At 37.3% G+C, this 19,658-nt stretch overlaps 1 protein-coding gene across 8 annotated transcripts in view; it reads right to left on the minus strand.

The window, feature by feature from the left end:
- Positions 1-3,421: 3,421 nt before the first annotated feature.
- Positions 3,422-19,658, minus strand: part of LOC121735781 (glutamate-gated chloride channel) — a 31,530-nt gene continuing 15,293 nt past the window's right edge. For 2 of the 8 annotated variants that reach the window (XM_042126716.1, XM_042126717.1), the window contains exons 3-11: positions 19,537-19,649; positions 16,577-16,647; positions 13,339-13,408; positions 11,729-11,965; positions 9,586-9,720; positions 8,204-8,356; positions 7,405-7,679; positions 4,106-4,284; positions 3,422-3,609 (exon numbers count right to left, since the gene is read on the minus strand). In XM_042126716.1, coding sequence (XP_041982650.1) covers positions 3,570-3,609; positions 4,106-4,284; positions 7,405-7,679; positions 8,204-8,356; positions 9,586-9,720; positions 11,729-11,965; positions 13,339-13,408; positions 16,577-16,647; positions 19,537-19,649 — 1,273 coding nt within the window. In that variant the 3' untranslated portion in view covers positions 3,422-3,569. Of the gene's footprint in view, positions 3,610-4,105; positions 4,285-7,404; positions 7,680-8,203; positions 8,357-9,585; positions 9,721-11,728; positions 11,966-13,338; positions 13,409-16,576; positions 16,648-17,077; positions 17,146-18,630; positions 18,699-19,536; positions 19,650-19,658 lie in introns of all 8 variants that reach the window. The other 6 variants (XM_042126721.1, XM_042126722.1, XM_042126720.1 and 3 more) reach the window with 6 other exon arrangements.

A 19,658-nucleotide genomic window follows, 5' to 3' on the forward strand; every position in this document is an offset into this window, starting at 1 on the left:
CACACTCTTGAAGCACTCATAGAAAATTTGTAATTACGCTACGCAGTAAGTACATAGATAATACAAAAAATAATACAGACAACCTATTATAACTTAACTAAGTTTTGGTAAGAGGCAGGGGAGAAACTGGAGTTCCAAATTCAAGACATAATACTTAATCACCGATTACGACAACGAAGTTCGATAACAAATGGGATTCGATTCGATCGTTAAGTGACTTCGAAATCTTATGTCAAATCTCATACGTTTATGTTTATAAAATTCGTCGTCTTAATCGACAATGGCTTAGGTCTACAGATTATGATTTATGTAAATGTACACCTATCTCAAGTGTACTTTTTCACATACTTAATATCATACAAGTGGCGATCTTGAGTTTCAAACACTTGATTTTTTAAATCAGAGTCCAACCTCCTAAATAAAGTATTACATTCTCTTTTGGAAGAGGCGATTGCTTGTTTACATTTCAACTTTCCCTGTAGTTTTTTAAACTTAAATGCCACGATCGGTTCACATTCCTTTAGGATATTAATATAAACGTATACAGTTACACAGAAAAAAAGGGACGGAAAGAGAAAAATGAGCAAAAACTTTAATGAAAACTAAAGATGGCGGCCAAATTTGGCGCGCAATTCAAATTATTGTACCAGATAATATCGAACACAGCGATAGTGATATTTTATGTATATTACATCAAAACATGTTCTTATACTTATCATTATACCAATATAATCATCATCGCAGCACGCTTGTTTCATTTTAAAAACTCATCGTCAAAACTAAAGTATGGCAGTAATAATCTCTAAGGCTGATAACAGTTTTCACTTTAATAAACACTTAAATTATTGTCAAAGAATAAAACTTAGACTTAAAATCAAGCGTGCCCCGATGACTTTATTTACAAGACATTATATACAGTGTCATGAATCATGATATAGTTTGTGTGAGGAAGAAACTATATTAGAGTTCTTACATAATTATTTTAATATAGTTGTAATAAATAATATAGTTACTGTACAGTGAGCGACACAGGTGTGAAAGTAGGCCATGTTATATACATATCTATCACCTACTTTACATTTGAAACGGTATACGTTTTGTACTTGACGAGTTTAAAAATTCACTGTGATGTCAGTAGCAAAATGTGAAAATTGACTTCGCGTACGATTCGGCTTCAGTTGGTGAATAACCCGACCTAACCGTCATCACTCATCAGTCGATTATTGATTATTTTCTCAAAACTCCAGGAAATTTATTAGCATTGTTGATATCAGCCGCTATTTTGACTGTCAAATGTGACGTCATAATTATAGTCACTAGAAAGTTGAAAATATCCACTTCGTTTCATTATTGATTTCAATTAATTATCTCAGTAAGTATACAGTTTCAAATGGTGAAATTCTAAGACTACGTAATGATTAATGTTTTATAAATTCCTCTGAGGCGAGTTACACGTGTAATGCCATTGGTAAATCCTACGCTATCTAGTTCTACAATAACTGTGAATCTCCGGAGTTTCTATACTGTATAAAGGTAGCTTAGAACCTAATAAATGAAATTGAGTTCACATATTACTGTAGTATCTAAGTTCGATAGTCTTCGTACTAATTACTAACTAATGTCGACCACGCACTAAACTGACTCAGCCTAGCATAGTTTTTGTGGTCTATACAACCTTTCCCTAATCTAGACACATGCCGATGCATCGAAAACCGATTCGCCAAGATCTCAGTTTCGATACAAGGGCCGAAATAATACAGACCTCTTTAACCTGGCTTTGGTCTAAGATAAGCTTACACTTGTAATAAATCGGCAAACAATTTAGTCACAAGAGAGCTTAATTACATACAAAAAGAGGCATCACCGACCCTGTAAATACGAAAGTTATGGCGCGATACGCAGCTATAGAGAGAATGATGATTATCGACATCGACGAAAAATTAACCATATTAAACGATAGCGAAGTTAGAAAAAAGTGCGATGACAGTTCGTACTTCGTCGCTCGATTTGTTTCGTTTGTTTCGTTTGTCTCGTACATTTCGTTGCCAACTTCGTTATCTTTTCGACTCAGTTACTTGTCTCCTGTCAGTTGTCACTTTGCGATTTTCACATTCAAAATAATCGTATCGCGCTAAAACTTATTTTCTCTAACGTGCTTAACTATGTCCACTACTTGACATGCTGCCTAACTTGTGACATTAATTACCGTCTTAACCATCTACCGTCAGTCCAATGGAACTGTGTTGAGTCTATCTCTGAATGTTTGCCATGTCGCTCTCGTTCGTTATCGTCTGAAGTACAAACTTTCCCATGTATGCCGCTAGGAATAAGGTACGCCGTACGTCAGTCAGCATAGAAATGATGGGTAAAAGCAGTTCCGTGCAAGGAAATAGATGGAGCATTATAACAAGCAGTTGAAGAGTCAGAGTAACTTAATCTATAGCTTAAAAATAATTACGACGAGACTTACACAATAGTATATAATATTATTTATGATTTAATACTATTATATTCCCTAACGGATTATTAAAGGTGTGTTCCTTACTACGAATACCTACAAATATGAGATCACCTAAACTATTATCCTCACGACATTCTCTAACTACGTGCGCACCTATTTCGGGTGTTTAGTGGCTTGTAATATTATGTAGTATTGTATAAACTACTTAAATGTTTCAGTCCATCAATATTTGCAATGGAAGTCAATATAATGCCAGAAGAATGTAGTTTTAGTGAACACACCTTTAAGAATCATAATATTATAGATGTACAATAACAAATCGTCAACATATAAAAAATTCTAAAATATTATACCAGCAAATAAATCTAAAAGAGTATACTACTAATATTTAATAGTATATTGAAGAAAGTTTGAATGTTTAGAGGGTTGAAGTGTCGCTGAAATTATATTCGGTCGGAAGTATTGGAACAGGAGATAGATTGGAAGTGATGCGGGGTACCGTGCGATACGCCTTAGTGAGATCTTCGTAAGCCTGTGATTACGAATTGAATATTATGTTTGATTCCAATATCATTTTAGTTGCACTTGCATCCTCCTTCTTAAAAACATTTCCTCAACTATTAGGCCTACAATGTTAGGTCGTTAATATTAATGCGATGATCTTAGAATGCAAATGCAACACCACAAGCATACAACGGTGCGGGGCCGACCCTACTACAGGACGTAAGCAGCCGCTCAAGGCGCCAACTCCCAGACCGCCTCAGTGGCCTTTCATCCATTGAAGCAAGCAAGAGGTCGCCATAATCCGATCTCGCTTCATCCTGAAAAAGGCTGGGACCGGCACTGCAACGGTGTAACCTCACTATAGATCGTGTCTGGGCGCGCGCGGCGGCGGGCGGGGCGGGACGTGGGCGGGGGCGGGGTTGGCGCGCACGCGCACGGGACGCGGCGGGGGGCGGCGCGCGGGGCGGGCGAGCACCACGGGCGGCTCCGGGTCGTTGCGCGGGCGGAGGCACAGGATGTAGGCGACAGCGAAGAGGGCGTAGGGCGCGAGGACGGTGGCGGCCAGGCGCCACACGTCCCCGCTCCCCTCGGCAGACCCGGAGAATCACTTCTCCTCCTCCTCATCGCGGAACAAGTAAGTCGACCTGACCAGACAGAGAAAAAATCTTTAGACTAGAGTTACACGATGAGTCTGGCATCAGTTAAGTCCATCAGTGTCAGACTGAGGCCAGAATGATGGCCGGAAAGTACATATTATGTATTAATAAAAAAATGATTAGTCCGTCAATCACTCGGTTAAACGACCATTCTTTCGTTAGTCTTGATCAGAATGATGGACTGAACTGATGTCAGACTGACCATGTAACGCTAGTCTTAAAATTTTAAAGTTGAAAGATTACATTTTATTAGAAGACGAAATTCTATAAATGCACATACTTATAGCATTTACAAAACCAACAAGGAAACTGACTTTTGATAATTTGAATACTCTGATGAAATCTTTAGATTAATTATTCATTTATTCATCGGTAATATCAAGCACTACATAATAATGTAGTGCTTAAGCCTTAATATTACCGATGAATAAATGAATAATAATTAATCTAAGAAAATTCCATAATGATCTCAGTAATAACTCACCAGTAGATGACGTTGAAGAGCGCGAAGACGAGGGGGAAGGTGATGCGCGAGATGACGTCTATCCGCTTGGAGCGCGTGGGGAACTTGGAGATCCACAGCCGGCAGCAGTTCTTGCGCGGGGGGCTCATGTGGATCTCGCACTGCCGGATCTTGGGGTCGGCGCCGCGCACCAGCGGTTTCTGCCAGTTGCAGCCACGTCAGGGAGGACGGACACAATGCATGCACGACACGAGAGGCACTAACCTACCTCATCCGTACTAATATTACAAATGCTAATGTGTGTCTATCTGTCTGTTTGTTATCTCGTCCCGCCGTCGCTGAACCGATTTATAGTCTGTCAAAAACGTGAAGAAATTAAAAAGTGGCAACATCGTAGTGTCATCCCTTTCAAATCAATCTCAGAAAAAAGGGATGACACTACGATGTTGCCACTTTTTAATTTCTTCACTTTTTTGACAGACCAGCTAAAATTTGGTATGGAGATACTTTTGTTTTTTAAACGAATTTTGGCGTAACGTTGTTGCGGGTGTCGTCTAGTATTTCAATAACAAATATTAATTTGTTTTATTCGAATTGTGTAATATTCAGAAAAACTGTGATTAAGGACAAAAGACGAATTAGAAATATAATCATAAAGTGTTTATAGTATTGAAAGTTAAGTTATTATTATAGAATTCGATCTGAGCGAAAACACGATATCTTAAAATTTTCTCGATAGAAAAATATCACAAAGATGCATCTAATTTTCACGAATTCTTCATTTATTACCATAACCGTGCATTACACTAAGTTCATATTTTAATACATTGTATAAAATTCTATCATTGAGAATATTTTTATTTTTTTATGAAATAAGGGGGCAAACGAGCAAACGGGTCACCTGATGGAAAGCAACTTCCGTCTCCCATGGACACTCGCAGCATCAGAAGAGCTGCAGGTGCGTTGCCGGCCTTTTAAGAGGGAATAGGATAATAGGGGAGGGTAGGGATGGGAAGGGAAAAGGGGAGGATAGGGAAGGGAATTGGGCCTCCGGTAAACTCACTCACTCGGCGAAACACAGCGCAAGCGCTGTTTCACGCCGGTTTGAACGTGAGTATTTCTCCGGTCGAGCCGGCCCATTCGTGCCGAAGCATGGCTCTCCCACGTATATATTATCTAGCAGATTTTTAACCCATAATATGATAGACTAGCTGTTGCCCGCGACTTCGTCCGCGTGGACTTTAGTTTATAGTTGTTCCCGTACATCGATTGAGTCGTTTACGCGCTAATCAGAAAAGTTGTGTGGGAACCGCACATTTTTCCGGGACAAAAAACATTCCTTGTCCCAGATTCAAATTAGTATCTCCAATCTCCATGCCAAATTTCATCAAAATAGATTAAATAGTTTAGGCGAGAATCTGAAAAGGTTATTGTGCGGGAACCGTATATTTTCCGGATAAAAAGTATCCCTTGTCCTTTCCCGAGAACGAAAGTATTGCCATACCAAATTCCAATAAAAATAGATTGAATAGTTTACGCGCAGATCATAAAAGTGCATTGTGCAGTAATCGTACATAAGTAATCGTACGTAAGTATCTTTATACCAAATTTCAGCAAAATGGGTCCAGCCATTTACGCGTGATGTCGTGACCCCGCGAAATATAACTTTCCACGCAGCTTCGGCCGCGTAAATAAGATATTTCACAGACAAATTAGACCACAAAAAATAGCCAATTATCCTTCACGTGGTCTATTTTTTATCTGTGCCAAATAACAGAAAAATTGCTCCAGTAGTTCATGAGATAAGCCCTTTCAAATAATTTCCCCCTTATTTTTCCCCACATTTTTCTCTATTTCTTCGCTCCTATTAGTCTTAGCATGATAAAATATAGCACATAGCCTTCCTCAATAAATGGGCTATTTAACACTGAAAAAAATTTTCAAATCGGACCAGTAGTTCCTGAGATTAGCGCGTTCAAATAAGCCCTTTCAAATAATTTCCCCCCGTTTTTTCTACTCTTTCCTCTATTTCTTCGCTCTTATTAGTATTAGCGTAATAAAATATAGCCTATAGCCTTCCTCGATAAATGTGCTATCTAACACTGAAAGAATTTTTCAAATCGGACCAGTAGTTCCTAAGATTAGTGCGTTCAAACAAACAAACAAACAAACAAACAAACTCTTCCCAATTATAATTATAATATTAGTATAGATGGGCGTGAGTGTGAAGAGAGAAGGACGATGTTTGATTTTTTGGGTTAGTCGCCCTCTTAAGGAATAAAATGAAATCAAACTATATGTATTGAAAAATCGTTAAATGAGTTATGACTTATGAGTCAAATCGAAACGATAACGAACAGCTAGGTTAGATGCCAAAAATATTATAATATATTGAATGATAAAGTTAATATACCTTACGGAATAGAGAAACAAAGGCAAGCGAGAGACTATTAAGTATCAGTAACACTGTGTGGTAAAAAGAGACGTATGATACATGACAGCAGAACCAATTTTTTTCATTTGTTTGACGTCCAGTCGGCACTTATCGGCACGTTGACAATTTAATCTCTTAGAAAGATGCTTGTGAAAGTGTATACGTAAACAAATTTTCACACACAGACGTAATAAATCTATTTCGGTTTCGTTTGACAGCTCGAGATTGTTGCTCTATTTCGCTAGGTATATTAACTTTATGATTGAATTTGACATAACGCCATGACACTAACGGCCGTTCCCAATATTTGATCTATCTCTGGTTTTGCCCTACTAGAGATAGGAATAGCTCACAATTGACATAAAATATATGTCTCTAATGTCTAATGTGAGTTATTCCTATCTCTAGTAGGGCAAAACCAGAGATAGATCAAATATTGGGAACGGCCGTTATACAAGCGATCTGCGATAGCCGATAAGTGCAATCCCATTAATTTTTGACAGCTAACTTTGCTATTACAATATTTTATAACTAACAATGCAATATAATTAGGTATTCTAGTTATTGTATGGCAATCCACTCTATTTAATTTTTGAACTACGTAATCGTTTATCGATATATTTTTCTAAGACTTCACTATAGCTTTAAATATTAAAAATAATATTAATAATTGCGAGTAATAAATTCAAAATATGGAAAGAAACATTTCTCATGCTACTATTATATACTTTGATAAATATTTAACTTCGTATAAAATCAAAGAACCGCTAAGCATGCATATGCAATGCGTTTGCGTCGTATTCCGACAGATTCATAATATCTGCTTTTGGATCAATCTGCCTAGTGAGAAAAAACTACGAACTATCCACATTAATTGCGAGCTCACCATAGCGAAGGTTGTATTGCTGTCGGTGTCCAGCAGATCTGACGCCGCGTCCATGCTAGCGGCGGCCTCCATCTCCCGTCTCGTTTTCTTCATGTTCTCCCTGTGCATGTCGGAGCGGGACGCATAGTTTACTAGGGCGAACTCTAGCAGCGCCCCAAACACGAAGGTCAGACAGACACCGGTCCAGACGTCGATGGCTTTGGTGTACGAGACGGGAGGTAGGGAGGCGTTGATGCCGGAAGACTGGGTTGCCATGGTGAGGAGCGTGGTTACACCTGGAGTGAGATATTGATGAAATATATTAACCGCTACAGCCACCACCAAAAAAAGGTGTACAATTTACAAAACGTTGTCTGACACCGAGTGTATGGCCTATCCTATCTAATACGCGATTTCTATCGAGGGATATAACGGACCTTTAATATATCTAAATATATATAACTCAAAGGTGACTGACTGACTGACTGACATAGTGATCTATCAACGCACACCCCAAACCACTGGATAGATCAGGCTGAAATTTGGCATGCAGGTAGATATAATATATGTATGACGTAGGCATCCCCTGAGAAAGGATTTTGATAAATTCCACCCCAAAGAGGATAGAATAGGGGATGAAAGATTGTATATAGGTAATAATACTTCTACAACGCGAGCGAAGCCGCGGGCAAAATCTAGTTGCTTATAAAAACAATTTTTTGTAGCTTTTTGAAATTAGTCAGTCCGTCTGTTTGCAAAAAGACGACTCTCACAATTTGTTGACAACGGTGCTGAAGTAACCAAAGCATAGCTAGCTCACCAAGCGACACCCTCGCCGGCACAGCACCCTGGTCCAGCCAGAAGGACACCCAGGAGACGATGACCAACATGCAGCAGGGGATGTAGATCTGGATGAGGTAGTAACTGAACTCGCGCTTGAACAGCAGGTCCACCTTCAAACAGCTGTATTCGCCTGGAATTGAAATATACTAATTAGTCCTAAGTACCAGAATTAATAAAATAAGTTGTTTTTAAGGCTGTAGACTGCTTAGTCCTAAACTGTACTAAAATCAATTCAAAAAATAAATGCTTTTTAATTTTTTTAAGGCTGTAAAGTGCTTGGACCCAAGTTTTCAAATTACTGCTGTTTTGCTTTTAAAGCTTTATCGCTGTACCTATAATTAAAAATAAGGTTTACAATTTTCGTTATAAATTCGTTTAGTATTCTACGCGATGACGACAAATTAAAAGTTATCGAAATTCGTAATCGTATCGCCGTCGGTATCGGCGGCGTCTCAAACGTCTTCGTTTTTCGATAATTGGTTTTTTTTCTTCATTTTATTAAAGACTAGACGTGATTGCAAAGTTATGTGATAATTCCATCTTCTTATATATAAAAATGGATTTCCAAATGTGTTAGTCGCGCTAAAACTCGAAAACAGCTGAACGGATTGGGCTGATTTTAGTCTTAAAATATTCGTAGAAGTCCAGGGAAGGTTTTAAAGTGACACGAAGTTCACCGGGACAGCTAGTTTCTTATATTTTCTACACTAGTTTTAGACGCTACCATAATATTGTAATTTGTAAACTGTCGCTTTCGGGAGACACAGCCCACAGGGTAAGTTCAGGTACCGTACATAATATTATAATTTTTCATTATGTATGACTGGAATGAAAATAAACGCTGGCATTTTGAGAAACAGCCAAGCATCCTTGCTAGTTGATAGCTTTCCCTGAAAGCTATCAACTAGCAAGGATGCTTGGCTATTGAGTGACTATTATTATGGATATTGAGTGACTCTTAAGCACAGAATACAAATTACTCACCTCTTATGTCGTCACGATAAAAGTCATAAGCCAGTGCCGTTTTATCTCTACAAGCGCCCTGGGCGAGGTTTCTTCGGCACCCAGGGTGCTAGTAGTGCTAAAGTAGTGCCCAGGGTGTCCCTTATTATCCAGCGCCCTGGGTGGTCCAGCGTCGCGCAATAAAGCCGCTACTGACCCTGTAGCCAAGACGTTCTTTATCGCTTCTTTATAGAATAGTATATTATACTTAAGCGTTCGTTAATATGACGTTGACGTTCGACACGTGTAATGTCAATTCCATACATTTTGATCGGCGATTCTATAAATAAGCGATAAAGGAAAAGTCTCGGCTATAGGTTTTGGTCACATCACCGGCAAATGAACTCTGGCTCTCACCTGTATTAGTCTTGCTGTTGCAGTAATCAGTGAGGAACTTCTCCAGGGTGAAGCGCGGCAGGTGGAGATTCTTCACCACCTGCACCGGGTCGCCTTCCTTCCACAGGAACACCAGGTCGTCTGTCGTCCACCCATCTGGATGTTGCCACAAAAAACTGCATCAAAATCGGACTAGTACTTCTAATTAGGAGATAAGTGTATTTTTTTTTGCACAACCATATAATTAGGCATTAGCAAAACTTTACGGCTTCTAAGGCTTCTTCTTTCACATTTTTTAATATTATGATTGTCTAAAGTCAAAGTGTTAATCATTGTATATTATACGATAAAACCTTTGAAACTGTGCAATGTGGATTTACAATATTTCATTAGTTTTTAACAAAAAATTTAAACCGACTTCCAAGATAAAAACAATATTCTTAAAAATATGATCTAAAAAAGTATGAAATAATTCTTATTCTTCATATTAAGTGCCTTTTTAGAAATTCTACTAAACATTAACCAATTCTGTAGGTACTCAATTTTTCACGCTTCAATTAACTTTTGTTACTCTGATAAAAAGACATTCGATAAATACAATATACCATAGGCAGTAGACCTACATAACATTACAAAAGCCAAATAAAAGTTTGTAAATTGTTTCCATAACTTTATTTATAGAACGCACATGAGGCACAAAAATATAACGGCTACTACAAATGTTAGTTTAACCTCTATTATTTTAAACTCGAATTACGTTTGTTTTACGAATAGAAACCGCGTGCCAAACTTTAAGTCTGCGACTACACTGTCTGGGATTTCTCTAGCTGAAAAAAATAGTCAAAATAACTGCAAGTACATTATTATTACGTTATGCGTTTTGTGTACTTACATAATTTGATTTATGTATAATAAGGTAATCGACTGCTATCATTGCCACTTCTAATGAAACACTGTGTTGTTTGGGGTAGGCGGTGGAGTTTTATAAAGTTAATGCAAATGGGCCTCCATGGCACGCCTCGAAAAAGAGCTAGACAAATACGAGCCAGGGCATGGCAGGCGTTGGATCTCTGGATTAGAAGACTTTGGAGGAGGCCTTTGCCCAGCAGTGGGACAGTATATAGGCTCTACAAAAATGCAAATGGGGAATAAAACTTTTCATTCACTGTGTTGGAATCTGAGTTTAGAATATATAACAAAAAAATGGATTTCAGAACCCTATTCACTAGCTTTACACGTTTTCTCTGCACCTATAAAATTCTCAAAGTATCTAGTGCTCTCTCCGTACTAGAAATTCAGAATCATTCAGTTCGAGCCTAAACATGTAACTGAGTTAAGACTTATCGCCTGCGCCTACGCACATTCTTCAGTTGCAATCTATAACAATTAGTAGGGATGTCGTAATGTTTTTATGAGAGCACTGACATGACAAGTATTCATATTTTTAAAATAGATTCGACAGAAATCTAAAATAGTTTCGAAAGAAACGTTCGATACAAAATTTGCATGAAAATCTGCGATAACGTCATAATTGCCTAGATAGCGAAGTTAGATGCCAAATCCCACAATTTTTTGACACCTTAGTTCGCTATCGAAACTTGCGAATGCATTATTACTAAACAAACAGGTAAGTTTAATACTAAATACGAGAAGAACCGGCCCCCTAGACAATGTATCTTTCGTTAAAAACGACGACGAAATTCGTTATCAAAATGTATGCGGTTTGAGCATAGTAAAAGGAGGGGAAGTAAGTTATCTTCATACAAAGGCACCGCACGCGGCTTGTCGGCGGTACTCACGAAGCTAAACTGGCCGAGATTTTGTTGTGTGCGGTACGTGGCGACTGGCGACGCATTGATACTATGACGCACACATACAAGCCGCGCGCGGTGCGTTTGTATGAAGATAACTTACTTCCCCTCCTTATACTATGGTTTGAGTTTTGACATAAGTCATCGCTGAACGACATTTCGCTTGCGAAGACTAATGTCAAATCCCATACATTTTGATAACGAATTTCTTCATCGGACTTTGTCTACGGCCTCAGCACGAAAAAAATGTGACAAATATAGAAAATGCTCAAAGATTCCGCTACATACATACAACCCGAGCTTATATAAAAGCGTGTTAAATATTAGACAATGTTATATGGTACTCGACTTACAGCTGGCCATCCTCAGCGAGCAGGTCTGCTTGTCCAGAGGGTAGAGCTTGAGGTTCATGGGGCAGGACAGCGTCAGCGAGATCCGGATGCTGTATAGCACGTTGCCGTTGGGGAAGATCCTGATGTACACGTTGGGCATGATGATGTTGTGGAAGTGGCCCTCCTTCTCGTTGGAGAAGAACAGATCGGGCATCCACACGCGGTTCGCCTCCGTCAGCGTCAGGTATTTGAGCCGGCCTGGGGAGCAGAGAGTTATGGTAAGGATACACGACGACACCAGCCCCCTTAGACAGAGTATCTTTCGTTAAAAAGACGACGAAATTCGTTATCAAAATATATGCGGTTGACATGACATGACATTACATTTTGATAACGAATGTCGTCATCGTTTTTAACGAAAGGAACTTTGGCTACGGCCTCTGGCCCTTTAGTGCTTAGTGTTAGTTTCAGCATATATGTACAGTATGTATGTAAGTCTTTAAGGTATTTATAATATGAGCCATGATGCCTGATTAAAATAAATAAAATAAAAATTTTGTAAAGACTTTTTCTTTATCGCTTTTTATAGAATCGGCCATCGAAATTTATGGAATTGAGATAAGCGTTCGTTAATATGAGGTCGACGTTCGACTCGTCTAATGTCATTTCCATACATTTTGATCAGCGATTCTATATTATTGTTCTGAGCTCCGAATAGAAGCGATAAAGAAAACATCTCGGCTATAACAAGCATCATCTTACTGAGCTTTGTCCACACTGTGCCTTTTTCTGTTCGTCAAGGGCATGCGTTATAGCGCAGTCAACAGCAAACGTGAGGCATGCCCGCGACGCATGCCCTCTAACCGTATCCAAAACTTCAAAAGTGACAATATTGGCGTTGCGTTCCTTGAAACATTCAATTATTGAATGCGCCGATATGAAAGAACTTGATGACGAAAATTGAATATGAAAGTGCACAGTGTGGACATAACTAATACGATTCAATTATACAGTAGGCGGTACTAGATGACGATCACAACTCCGTTGCGCAAAAATTCCTTTATCGCATGGGAACTGCACATTTTTCTGGGATACAAAGAATTCTATGTCCTTTCCCGGACTACTTGCACGTACTATTTTGTATTCTGTGCCACGGGAAAGGACATAGACTACTTTTATTCGTCTAGCCAGTGACGGGTTAACCCTTAATCAAATAATAATTAAGCAATTGCCTAGGGCATCACGTCTGAGGGGGCACCGGAAGAGTAAAGGTTCAACGACCGATTCTAGTTGACTTAGATAGGGTGTTCCACAAGCATGAATTGCTTAGGCCTTAGGGCATCAGCGGGGCTAAAATGGTCACATTTAGCAATTCTTCTTCTTCTTTTTTATTAATGGCTCCTTTGTGAGTTGCCAGTATCAGAAAATAATTAGCAATTCCTCTCCATCAATTCAGCAAATGAATTGTCAAAACTGTCAAACTGACAAATGTCAAATTAGTACAAATTACTAAATATGAATTGCAAGCAGACTAGCATTATGCGATTTTAAAAGCGACCATTTTAGCCCCGCAGGTAGTCTTGTTACTGCGTCTAGCTTAAATATTTAATTATTAGTATGGATTCACTTACCTCCTAAATTGTTAAACTTGAGTCTCTCATCCAGCCACTGTTCTCGGAAAGTCAACTGTACCGAGTACTCCTGCAATATAACGATTTGTTAGCTATCTGTACGCAGCGTACACTGACAGTGCAGGTTTTAAGCTTTATTTATTCGAAGCGTCTCATACAACACTGGTTTAGCACGTTAAAATTGTGGATTTAAATCGGGAAAATAGAATTGACAACTGAAAGAACGAACGATCCATGAAATGCACTGGTATGCATCTCGTAGAAGCATTTTTTAACTCTGTTATTTTTCATAGTATTCATTATTCGTAGGTGACCTATGATTTTCAGTAGGAATTTTTAACCATGAACGTGTAGAGGCAAAATGTGCCTCAAAAGGTGTGATGTAGAGGCAAAATGTGGCCCAAAATTGTTACGACTTTGGTACTGGTTGTACGCTGCAACCATCATATTTTATTTATGGTCATTTTTAGTCAAATACTTTAAACGTTTTATATATTTGCCATAAATCATCTACTAAATTTAAAAGACCAATAAATCCTAACAAAAATACATTTATTATTGTCTAATGTAATAAGTATTTTTTATTTTAAATTTTCTTATTAACATGATGTTTTAAATATTTTGAAAATCATAAACAGATAATCTAGCTTTTAGATTCCACTGAATTTATAAAACGGAGGCACGGTAGCGCCACGCCAAGTCTTACATAATATTAAAAATCCCTTTTTATTATTCAATAATTTATTGCCACGGAAAAACAGTGTTGTACGTCGCTTCATTTATTAGTTTATTTTACGCGTACTATAAAGCTTTTATGACAGCTATTTTAATGTTCATTTTTAACATTTAGTGCAGTATCGAGCAATTTCTAATGACGATAAATTATTTGTTACACCATGAGCAAGATCACAAATTGATAAAAATGGGACAAGACATGACAGGGCCTGGCACACGTAATCATATTCCAGCTTAGATGATTTTTTTTAAATTTTAATATTATTCCCAATCTTTGAGTGAAACAATGGCACCAAGACCGAATTTTACGCTTGTCTAGAACCACACAGGGTAATGATGATGATGGATCGAGGAACAGACACGTATATTTATTGCCAATAGAAGATGCTCTTTATTTATATAATATAATATCTTATTTATATAGATCTTGTGCAAATTTTGTGATTCTGTACATCCAAAAAAATATTTTTATTGTAATACTGATTCGTAAAATTAGGCTTGTAAGGAACATACATTTAGTATGTTTTTTAAATACATTTTATCAACGAATTTTTATAATGTTTCCAAATAACTAGTAGTGTTTTACTTAATTTTTGACAATTAGGAGCATTACCTTTTTATTCTCAACGTTAAAAAAAAAGGCCATGAATATTTAAAATATTGAGTCGATAAATAAACATTCATTACAAGCCAAAGATAAAATTTCAATGGTCCGAATGATGGAGCTACAGAATCAATATTGCTTTAACATTTATAATTAATGCCGTCGAAGTTTCACTAAATGGAACCCTCGACAACGAGCAAGTCAAATGAATCGTTACACTGAAAGCCGCCAATTTTAATAATACATGCTTGTTCGGTCAGCTTTTGGGCCTCCGGTATAAAAAAATAATTTCAAGTATACTTTTTAAAAGTAAATTTGAAAGTGGTAAAATAATATGTCGATTCAATCGATGGACTCATTCACAAAGCGGTAATCGAATTTGACAGTGATGGATGCCGACTAGTAATTCAGCCAAGTTTGGATGCACGCCAATTTTTAGCTTTTATTTCTGTTTGTTGTATTTATCTAGTTAATATCTCACAGGTAGACCCAGACAAATTCTCAACAAATCTAACATAAAAGTTTTATGTTCGTTTTTTAGAAAATTTGATTAAGCAGGTGTTAAAAATGACACCAACATTAAATTAAAGTTTTTATGTAGACGACGTTATGTGGTATTAGGTATCTGCATATTCGCATTTTAATTTTTTGCTAGTTATATGGGTATGAGTCGAGTAGATAGATGAGATTAAAACGCCAATTTCATATATAAAATGTTTTTTAATAAAAAGTACAAACATTGGAGCGTTTTTAAAAAGTATACGTGTATGGAGTAAACGATGTCCAAAAGCTAACCTTAAAATATATCGATATAAATATATACACAGGTTTGTTCCGCATGCAATATCGTACCCTAGGGGCGCTATTTACACTAGATATGGTATGATGAGAAGTAGATATATCGATATATGTCCCGATGAAGCGAACCATGCCTAAGCTGTGCTGCGTCGGGGGTCCGAGCGTACAACTCACCGTTCAGCATTCGTCAGAGGAATGCTTGTGCTCCACATGCAGGCTCATGGCCAACGACTAGGGCTACGGTACGATACAACTAGCTTCTGGCCGGAGGTGTCATATTGCGGTGGGTGGTCGGCCACCGAACAGAAGCGCGAAGCCGAGTGCGACGCGGCGCTTATCCCGATACAAAACTCTCACACGACACAAATTCACATGAACAAGACATCGATTAAATCACAGTCAACGAACACGACCAAAATAGTTTTTATTCTTCCCATCGATTTGACAAATCAAAAGCGTGATGTGGAAACGAAACAAAAATAATGAGTAGGCGGATGGGTGCGGGCCGCGTACCCTTTACCCCTGATCTGGTGATGATCGACGCTACGTACAATTGTGCCTCATCAACGATTGTTTTACACTTTATACAATTGTGCGTTTGTCTCTTTGCAATTTTATCTTTTATGTGCTTTACATTAATTTTTGTGCGTTCTAAGAATTTGCATTTTGCCAATATCCCTAGTGTTTTTACAATACTGAACTGTGCCTTTTTATAAATAATAGTAAAACGAACCAAAAAAAAAATCGAAAGTATGTACTCCGTGTATCGTACATATCGAGTAGATATAAAAAATAAATTACAAAAAATATTAAAACGGGCTACGCAGACCCGCATCGCCATGGTTATAGGTCTTTTGTAAATAAAAGGGATGCAAACTTTAGGGAGTCAAGTGCACAAATAAAACAAAACAAATAACACAAAGACATAGTCATATGCGCACAACAGCTCGAGAATATATTTAGCAGAGTGCAGATTATATTGCCAGACACTTGGTTAAGCCAATTTTATTATAAACAAAGTTGAAGTGACATCGTTTTCGATCACTTTGTTCTATAATAAAACGGTCGTTTTGGTTTACTCGGTTATATGAAACCACTCACCATTTTGTAATCATCTATTTTGCTGATGGAACGTAGATACAGGTTCACACGAACTAACGTAGGCGCATCGCCTATATCCAAAACAAATCCAAAATATTAAAAGCGAAGTTAATAAGTTTAGTTCATCCCGTTCGGGAGCGCTTTAATGATACAGTACATACTAGGCTATCAAATGATATTATGTAAAAATGTCGTTGCAAAATAAACAGTTAAACCTACGAGTACAGACGATGGTGTACCACTACGGATATGCTAGCGTCGTGATACCGAGTTTACCGACCTTCCTCCTTCGGACAATTCTGAAATTAACGCGCGATCTAAAAACGATTTTGGTCGTCAACACCAAAAAGAAGAAAAATAGTTTTAAAAAAAATAGATGAAAACAAACAAAAATTAGGGTAAGTCTCTCGACAGAGTGAATTGCCCATTCATTTGACTTGTTGATTCGATAAGAAAAAACTTAACTTAGACTAAATGCATGGCCCAGTTCAGCTGACTTACCATTGTGACGTCATCGATTTTTGATATACTCCTGACAAATATATTGACGCTCACTACCGCTGGCCCATCTAGATACCAAGCAAAATATACTGTTGATATAACGGTCTCATGTCTATGCTAAGCCCTAGCGGAGGGGAACTCACCTTACACCTGAAAACCTTAGTGGCTACCCATAGGAGGAGGATTTTAGAGTGCCCTAGCTGTTTTATGTTCTATTGCGCGATCGCTTGCAACGACTTGTTTATAGGAATTTGTGTTAGTGTCTAAAATACTTTAAAATTGTTATTAAACACTATTTAAAATTTAACTTTATCTTTTAGGAATCAAAATGATTTGAACATTTAGACATTATAATTTTTAAAGGTTTCGTTACTTAAATTTGATTAAAACAAGCAAAAATATTAATAATTGCAATTACGAAAATGTAGAAAGAGGGAATACTGCAAAGGGTAGGTAAACAGGATTGACATGATATTTTACAGTAATTGTAGTTTCATTTTGTAATTTAAATCGTATCGTGTGGCATATAACTTTGGTCGCGTGTCCGTATTGATTTTGTTTATTGTTCTAGAAATTATTTATCAATACATATTATATGACGATAAAATATACATCATTGGTCATTGTCCATCTATTTGAGATATTTTAATATAATAATAAAATGGGTAAAGGAAACGCTTATTATGTGCAGTCTCACTAATTTTAAAAGGAAAATATCTAAAAAAAACTTTACCAAAAAAAAATATATATTAAGCAGCTTAGGTCAAAATAAAAATATAAAAGTATAAAAAAGTATCAAAACTGGCAAAAAAACTCTCGAAAATATTTCTGATTTTTTAATGAAAGTCTAAGTTCAAAATATGTGCTCGGCCGCACTCTATTCAAAACTCCCACCAGCCGTAATATGAGACTCCTTAGATGGCAATGGCGACTATTGAGCCAGAATTTCTTTTTTTTTTTTTTAAATGAGGCTAAAGCAATAAAATTCTGGCTCAGTAGTCGCAAAACACATTAAGCATGTGGACAGAATAAATCGGGGATCTATGGGCAGCCGCTTACCATAAACTAATTTGGAAAGAAAAGGAACATTGCTGCATCCTTTACAAAATTTGGAATCATAACATTTTACCGAATACACATTTTTATTGGCCAACCAATGTAAATCTATCATGGTAAGGGCTTATTAAAACTGCACGACATCTCACTTTACAAACGTTGTAAAATATTAATAACGTCCAATCGATTACGTCAGCACGCGTCATTAAATTTTAAAGCTATAGCATGACCAGGAAAAATAAATGAAATTTGTTCCCAAATTCCAAAAATAAATGAATCTTGATTTAGCCAATCACATCCCAGTATTCTAATTTCTAGTGTATACGGCAAGCGCAAAAAGAACTAAGGCGCAAAGATACGCCTTAAGAATTTCCCAGTCATGGTATAATATGAACACGATCGGTATTGCTATTTTAAAATTCAAAAGTGACATGTCGTTGGAACGTTTGTTCCGGTCAAGCAATACGACGATTACTATTTTCTTCGTTCTTACTAACCATCTTTATGTCGCTTATCGTGGTAATACTTCGGACGAACAGGTTAATATTTACTACGGCTGGGCCATCTGTCGACACAGGTCAGAGTACCAGAGATACTGTCTTAAAGCATAGAATAAGCAGTGCGTCACTGCCAAAATGTCCAGCCAGTTAAAGTACAGCTTCAAATTCCGTCTCATAATCGTCTAATTTTAACGCAGCTATTGGATATAGAATTCGCTGTTCGTCTCGATTAATTTTATAACTTGTAGTAGCAGTTTTTAAATTTTCCAATATTTAGATAAGAATAGTTTTAACAATATTATATGTCTATTGTCAGCTTTCTTCTATGCTTTAGTACACATTCTTTGAGAAATATCTTAAACTACATAAAAATTCAAAGTTCTTTCGCTGCATAACATTTTGAAAAATTCGAAACCTGTACAGTGCAAAAATCTATATTATGAGCGTTGAGCATTCTCATAAGTCTGCAATGAGTTAGGATGCTAAGGTTTAAATATAAAAACACTTTCCAGCTCGAGTATGTCGTACCTTTCTCTGATTCTCTTAAAAAAGTTATTAAGTTTAAAAAACTATCTCTAGCAAAATATAATTGTAAATAGCCTTTAGCTCTCTCTAAATTATTCCAAAACAAAACAAAAAAACTGCGTGTCTAGCTTGCCAAAAAAGAAAATCAATATCAACGTGCGAATGGTTTTGAATTTCGAAATTCTGGAGGAAGATTCTATCTTTGTTTAATTATTTCAGTAAACCCTATAATATCCTTCTGAAACATAAGGTCTATTCTCCTGATATTTTCGAGGAGTCCCTCAAGGTTCTATGTTGGGACCGTATCTTTTTATTATCTACATCAGTGATCCGTCGCTGGTATTAAGACTAAGGTGGTATCATCAATAAATGACCTACCAGTGCCGTTGATGCCGGAGGGTCTGATGCGAGCGTCGTACCTCCCTGGACCTAGGATCTGGTCCAGGATCTGTTTCTCCTTCTCTCGAAAATTTATCTTCGCGTTCATACATCTGTGAAAA

This window comes from Aricia agestis, chromosome 18 (genome assembly GCF_905147365.1).
Source record: "Aricia agestis chromosome 18, ilAriAges1.1, whole genome shotgun sequence".
Lineage (NCBI taxonomy): Eukaryota > Metazoa > Arthropoda > Insecta > Lepidoptera > Lycaenidae > Aricia > Aricia agestis.